This window comes from Amblyraja radiata, chromosome 20 (genome assembly GCF_010909765.2).
Source record: "Amblyraja radiata isolate CabotCenter1 chromosome 20, sAmbRad1.1.pri, whole genome shotgun sequence".
NCBI classification, from domain to species: domain Eukaryota; kingdom Metazoa; phylum Chordata; class Chondrichthyes; order Rajiformes; family Rajidae; genus Amblyraja; species Amblyraja radiata.
The window spans coordinates 24,652,623-24,660,452 of NC_045975.1; the positions used below are offsets into that span (position 1 = coordinate 24,652,623).

A 7,830-nucleotide genomic window follows, 5' to 3' on the forward strand; every position below is an offset into this window, starting at 1 on the left:
ATCACAGGAAGGATGTGAAGGCTTTGGAGAGGATGCAAAAGCGGTTTGTCAGAATATTGACTGGATTAAAGAGTATTAGCTATAAGGAGTGGTTGGTCAAGCTTGGATTGTTTTCTCTGGTGCGTCGGAGGTTGTGGTGTGACCAGATAGAAGTGTATAAAACGATGAGCGCCATAGCTGGCTTAAGAGTCTTTTTGCCAAGTTGGAAATGGTAAATGCTAGAGGGGAAGGCTTTAAGGTGAGAGGGGGAAAGTGTAAAAGGTATTTACAAGGATGTTTTATTTTACATTGAAAGTGGTAAATGCTGGAAAGCTATGCCAGAGGAGGAGTAGAAGCAGATACAATAGCAATGTTTAGGAGCCACTTACGCACATAAAGGGGCAGGGAATAGAGAGATAAGGACAAACAGTAGGCAGATGAATTAGCTTAGATTGGCATCATGGTCATCATAGAGTCATACGGTGTGAAAACAGGTTCTTCAGCCCAACTTGTCCACGTTGACCAACATGCTTCATCCACACTAGTCTGTATTTGGCGCATATCCCTCTAAGCCCATCCTATCCATGTACCTATCCAAATGTTTTTTTTAAGTTGTGATAGTCCCATAACATTGTGATAGTACCTAATGGAACTATTGCTTTTCTCCAGAGATGCTGCCTGACTTGCCGAGTTACTCCAGCATTTTGTGTCTATCTTCATGTATTTGTCTAATTGTCTTATGCATGTAAATAGATTTATTTATTGAAATCATATTCTATGTCGCTCTTCCAGGGAGATGCTAACTGCATTTTGTTGTCTCTGTACTGTACACTGACAATGACAATTATAGTTGAATCTGAATCTGAATCTTGTCTTTCAAACATTGCTATCGTTTCTGCTTCCAACAACCAAGGAGATCTTCTAATATGAACCAGGTTTGTGTACATTTCTATTCCCCTGCGTGACTAACTTGTTAATAGCATGAAATGCCACAGAGAAAATATCACAACAATTTATAATCCTTCTGGCCTTAATAGAAAATCTTTAAGCATAAGTCCCTCAAGTATGCAATGGACCATTTGAGTACGCAGGGTTAATGTATGAGGGTAGTTTGATGGCTCTGGGCCTGTACTTGCTGGTTAGAGGGGATCTCATTGAAACCTAATGTATAATGAAAAGCCCAGATAGATTGGATGTGGAGAGGATGTTTCCAATAGTGGGAACATCTAAGACCAGCAGGCACAGCCTCAGAATAAAAGGATGTACCTTTAAAAAGGAGAGGAGGAAGAATTTATTTAGCCAGAGGGTGGTGAATCTGTGGAATTAATTGTCACAGATGGTAGTGGAGGCCATCTCATTGGGTATTTTCAAAGCAGAGATTGATAGGTTCTTGATTAGTAAGGGCATCAAAGGTTATGGGAAGAAGGCAGGAGAATGAGGGGAAATAGATCAGTCGTGATTAACTCGAAGGGCCAAATTACTTAATTGTGCTCCTATGTCTTATGATCTTAGATGTTCTGATATGGCCAAACTGCCTTGTAATGCACCAGACGAAGATGAAATAGTGTGATGAACAACCTTAATGTAATTCATACAATCAACTGTTCAAAGTCTGGGAATTGGCGAGGGGAAGGAAATGCTAGTCACAAATGCCATACAGACAGCCATCAGATGATTGAACTTGGTCTGTTTTTGTGGTTGTTAGGTGGATGGTGAAATGCTAGGTGCTGCACCAAGTAAATTGCCTGCTCCTCTTCCACTGATACCACAGGGATTTTAACAATCATCTCACAAACCAGAGCTTGGGCTAACCTCCTGATTCCAAATTTGGGAACTCTTACCATCTTACCTACATTTACCTACATTTGGATACACAACTCCCAAATTACACTGCATGTCGATATACATTGACCCAAGATCAGTTTTTTTTTTAAATGTTGGTTTCACTGATCTGATATATATCTGAAAATAAATCATATACTCAGGATTTAACAGGTTTCAGTCAGAATGGGCAGTTTTGATGCCAAGGTCTATCTATTGTAATAATTTCATTTACTTTTAAACTGGGTGAGAGTTTGATTTTGAAAGCTGTTTATTGATTTGTAAAAATAGTGAATGTTGAAAGTCTGAAAGAGAAAATACATCTCAAAGAAACTCCAACCTTTCTTTCAGTCTGTTGGAACAAGACATATCCAATATGTAGCCTTTGAGAAATGACTCAGTATCATTCTAAAATTAAAACTCCTTTCAGACTAGATTAATTCTGGATAGCAATGAAGAGGACCTACCCGTGTTAATTCTTCCTGTGCTAACTAGCTGGCTTGTAACATTGGTAACGAACTACTCGTTTTGTTATTTTTACTGGCTTCAAAGGAAAATAATTGTTGACCAACATGCTTCACGCTGTGGGAATTGTTTTTCCTAGCTCCTCTTCACACAAGAAAATATTCCCTTTGATTCCACCATCAGTACAAGACACCTTGTTACCACTCGATTATTTGTATATTGGGACTATTCTTTCACTATTTATTTTTTATAAATCAATAAAAGCCTATTTTGAAAATTCTCCACCAATTTAAATGTTTTTGAATCATTGTGATAGGTAGACCTCTGCTCCAAAGCTGCCCATTCTGACTGAAATCTCTTGTCAAATAACTCGATTGTCAGACTGTTGCCTGAAAAATCATTTTCACGTTCCTATCTCTTCGCCAGGAGTCCCCTTCCCCGTCAGATGGCAGGAAACCCGCAGAAACCCCGTCTACATCTGTCCCCAGGAATCCCGAGCATCTTCCTCCAAACCCTTCTGCAGCCGATGGGGAGACGGTGTTGAGCAAATTCCCCGGGCCCAGTCTAGAATCCGACATTGCCTTCACTAAATCGCCCAACAGTGAAGGAAGCCTAACGGCTCATCCAATTCATTGAAGCACCTTCGTAAATAGTCCTTGCCCTGCCCTATTGCCCAATTTCCTTTTTGAAGGATGTGTCACTTGCATTTTGAATTTTATGTTCAGCTTCCACAATTTTAAAGCAATTTCAGGTTTATTTTTCGTCAGATTTAGAGCTCTCTTCTCGATTTCACACCCCGACTTCTTCCCTCTTTCATTTGGTCGATTTCATTGAACCTACCTCCTCCCCACATTATAAGTATCCATTGCCAAACGAGCATCTTATTATGTACCCAGCGCTTCAAAACTGTCACCCGCTTCCATCATTTTCTTTTCCTCCCCAACCCCCAAATCTCAAGCCGTTTGATGCTCCATCATGAACTCCTCGCCCCCTGATCACCATTTAGATACCCTCCAAACCATAAAGACCTGCCCTCCTCCCCACCGCACCTGCACATCTCCAGTGCACGCAAGCGACCAATGGAACAGAAATCTGTCACGGTATTGGCATCCCCTAGAGTTAAGTCATATAGCTCCAAACCAGGCAAGTTGTGTAGATAAGCAGTGGATGCCCTGGCTGTTTATTGACTGAGACGGGGACACAGCATCAAAGCCTCGCCTTTAAGGACATTTAAACGACTCCTTCAAAAACTTTCCGCTCTTTTTGTTTTGTAACTCAACAAACGTAGCTTTCTTATAAATTATCCGTATAACATTTTGCTTACTTGAAAATTGTTTCTAACTCAATGTTAATAAATCTTTAGTCGTTTTACTCCACCCCAATGAACCACGTATTCCTAAACATTCTGCAGTTGAATTGTATGAAATAAAATGAGGCTCATCACCTGTCTGCGGAGTTTTTTCTTCTCTCTTTCCCACCTGTCACTTTAAGACTAAAGGGTTCTCTCGCCGCCAGCTCAAACCTTGTCGACCATTCGCAGTTTAACGCGGAGCCGGGGAGTTGCATGGAGTTAGGAGGGGGATTAGATTGTGTGTGAGAGAGGGGGGTGGGGGGTGGCACTCATATGCCTGCTCGGTACCAGGTCGCTCTAACCTGCGGTCACACTCTCCCAAAGCAGATTAATTTAAATAAACGCATACGTGCAAATCCTAAACTTAATTCCTGTTATAAAGTAATGCTCGCCATCACAAGAAACAAAGCAAGGATATGAAGGCAGGCCAACAGAAAGTCAGGTTTCAGAACCAATTGGATTATAACATCCAGAAAAATAATTGTCCATTTTTACCCCATTGTTTTGTAAACCCAAAGACAACGAAACGCATATATAGCGGCATGACTGGTTTACAATGAAACCTTCTGTAAACGTTGACGATATATAGAATATAGTTTAAGTTCTTAAGCATTTTATAATATTTTATAAAAAGGTGCCAAAAAGTTGGGGGATATTTTGATTATTAAATGATACATTCAATGCCATAAAACTTGAGTTGTGCGTGTTGTAGTGTTGGTTATCCACACAGTCCAATCGATGAACTCAATTTTTCAGCTGCAAATAAATTGTTTTGAAATGTTTCGATGTTAAACGCACACAAACCAGAGACATGCGGTGCATAAAACTCCCAGAATAAGCAGATCGCGTCGCAGCTCCGACCTTACGCCTCAACATGTGTCTTACTTTTGTCTTCCCGTTGATCGTAGCCATTTTCGACATAAATAACTGATCAATGTCCATTATACATTGGTAACATTAAAATCGGAGGGCATCCCCCCCCCCCCCCCCCCCTCCTCTTGTTTGTTTTGTTTTTACCTTCAAAAAAGCGTTGCAAAGCTTCAGTTTCGTCAACCACTTCCATGTCTCTGGCAGCTAGCGATTCCTCCCCGACACATCCATGGACAGAGTTCGCCCGCCTCCCCAGGACTTCAAAACATCACGAAATTCCCCACCACAAGCAATGATACAAGCGAAAGATTGGCGGAGGGATCGGGAGCAGCTCCGTTACCCCCACTTGGTAATCCAAGAACTCGCACCTTCTTCAGTGTACCTGCTGAAAGCCAGTGCCTGTCTGTCTGTCTCTCTCCCCGGTGGCTGGCGTGGCTCGGGCTACTCCGCCGGGCAGGTTCAAAAAACTAACTTTATCTCTAATTTTGTTTTGGCTGAAACTTCAGCACGGAATAATTGAGGGTGGCTTGCGCCTCTCACTCCTTCAAGCCTGCAAGATGATACAACGCGTTGTCTTTAATAAGAACATAGAACAAGTACTACGTTCCCGCTAGATCCCCGATTCCGATTCCTTCCCCCACAAAGCCCACCCTGCCCTCCCCTTTCGATGGGACCTCTCTCTCTCTCTCTGTCTCTCTCTCCCTCTCCCTCTCCCCCTCCCTCTCTCTCCCTATCACTCTCCACTTATCGCTCGGCTGGCCGCCGTGATGTCAGCTGCCACAGAGCGCCACTCATTCGTCGACCTGCTCCATAATAAAACTTGCAATTGCAAACCAGCAATTGTCCTCCCGAGAGAGGCTGGTCGCAAGAGTGGAGGGAATGGGAGATGCAACTTCCAGTGGCGTTTGCCGAGTCAAAGGTCGCAGGGCGAGGGCTGGATGGATCCAGTGATGATGGATGACTCAAACCTGCAACCCCAGCCCCACTTCCATCAGACGGTCCTCCTCTCAACCTTGTGTAGAAAGGAACTGCAGATGCTGGTCTACACCCAAGATAATCACCAAGTGCGGATACGGAATAGACACAAATCTCTACTCCACGTCGCCCGCACTTCACACGCCTCCCCATAAACATTCCCCTTGTATTCGTCTCTAGCATGTTCGCCACCTACCCTTTTTTTTTTGACAAAACACAAAGTGCTGGAATAACTCAGCGGGTCAGGCATCATCTCTGGAGATCGTGGATAGGTGACGTTTCTGAAACCTCGCTGATCCACTCGCTCCACCGATGCTGCCTGATCAGCTGAGTTCATCCAGCATTTCGTATTTTGCTCAAGATTCCAGCATCTGCAGTGGTTCCGTTTAGTTTCACAAAGCGCTCTGAGCCACGATGGTAGTTGAAAGAATAAATCGTTGATGTCCTGAAATCAAAGTGGGATTCGTGCCTTGGACATACAGTCCACATCACTCGGTTGGCCCCGCGGTATAAGATCTATAATGATCATATCGGACATCCATCTCGGGGTAATGATGTACAACTTCAGCCCATCTTACAATTAAGCAGAACACAAAGTGCTGGAGGAACTCAGCGGGCCCAGCAGCATCTATGGAGGGAATGGACAGACGATGTCGGGACCCTTCTTAAGGCTTCAGACACGAACTGTCGTCTGACAATTCCCTCCACCGATGCTGCCTGACCCGCTGAGTTCCTCCAGCACTATGTGTTTTGCTCAAGATTCCAGATTTTGCAGTTCATTATTTCTCCTCTCTTACTAGTACCTACATCATCGGAGGTCTCGTCGTTTATTACGACCTCTCTAACAAATAAAGAGGTGTTTGTTTTATCCATTTGCAAATACACATGATGCAGAAACCAAACGAAACTAATTGCATGTAGCTGCAGACACAAGATGCTGGGATCTGCACTGTGTTCTGACTCTCCTCACTCTCCTCTCCCACCTGATGCAGGGTTTCAACCCCAAATGTCGATCATTCTTTTCGCCTCCACGGCTGCTGCTCGACCCGTTTTCTTCCAACAGTTTGTTCTTTGCTTTGAATTGAACAGCATTTCTATAATCCCTTCGTTCTGTCTTTGAAATGGCTCCCAACTATCCTACTGGCTAATGTACAGTCCCTTGAAAACAAAGTGGAGGACTTAAGGGCAAGACTGCTTTATCAAAGGGAGCTGAGGGAATGCTCTGTGTTCTGTTTCACAGAGACATGGCTCACCCCCAGCTACCCAGACTCAGCGGTCCAACCTGAAGGGTTCTCCATCCACCGCATGGACCGTACCCTGGCATCTGGGAAAGGGAGAGGAGGGGGCGTCTGCCTCATGGTCAACTCTGCATGGTGTTCAGACGTGACAGTCCTGTCCAACTCCTGCTCTCCACACCTCGAACATCTGGCGGTGAAGTGCCGTCCCTTCTACCTCCCGAGAGAATTCACCTCCGTTATCCTGACCGCGGTCTACATCCCACCCCAGGCAGACGTCCGTCTGGCACTGGAGGAGCTGCAGGCCGTGGTCAACAAACATCAGACGTCTTACCCCGAGGCATTTACCACCATTGCTGGGGACTTCAATAAGGCAAACCTCAAGAAATCACTCCCCAACTTCCACCAACATGTCTCCTGCTGCACCAGAGGACCTAACACCCTCGACCACTGCTACACCACCATCAAGAATGCCTATCGTTCTATCCCTCGCCCTCACTTCTGTAAGTCCGACCATACCGCGGTGCTGCTTCTTCCTGCCTACAGGCAGCAATTAAAGAGCGCACCCCCAGAAGTGAGGACAGCACAGAGCTGGTCGCGGGGGGGGGGGGGGGGGGGGGGGCGGGGGGGGGGGGGGGGGGGCAGAAGAACAACTCCAGGACTGTTTGGAGTCTGTAGACTGGGCAATGTTCAAGGACTCGGCAACGGACTTGAACGAATATGCCACAGTCGTTACAGACTTCATAAAGAAATGTGTGGAGGACTGCATCCCTACAAAAACCTTCCGAGTGTTTCCCAATCAGAAACCTTGGATGAACTTTGAGATCCGCACTCTCCTGAAGTCCAGACACAGGGCATTCACCTCCAAAGATACAGTGGCCTACATGAAGACCAGATACGACCTTGGTAAGGCCATCAAAAAGGCCAAAAAGGACTTCTGCTCCAAACTGGAGGACGAGACAGATGTTCGGCAGCTGTGGCAGGGTCTGAATGCAATCACCTCCTACAAGGCAAAACCAGGAGGCAGCTCGAATGCCGGTGTAACATCACTCCCTGACGAGCTCAATGCGTTTTACACACGCTTTGACAGAGAGAATACTGATGTGCCTTCCCGATCCCCCATTCGCTGTGATG

General features: G+C 45.1%; 1 protein-coding gene across 7 annotated transcripts in view; it reads right to left on the minus strand.

Annotated features, from left to right (window-relative positions):
• Window positions 1-5,129, minus strand: part of myrf (myelin regulatory factor) — a 162,942-nt gene extending 157,813 nt beyond the window's left edge. For all 7 annotated transcript variants that reach the window (XM_033039065.1, XM_033039067.1, XM_033039064.1 and 4 more), the window contains exon 1: window positions 4,634-5,129. In XM_033039065.1, the coding sequence (XP_032894956.1) occupies window positions 4,634-4,679 (46 nt within the window). In that variant the 5' untranslated portion in view covers window positions 4,680-5,129. The remainder of the gene's footprint in view (window positions 1-4,633) is intronic.
• Between the last annotated feature and the right edge of the window lie 2,701 nt (window positions 5,130-7,830).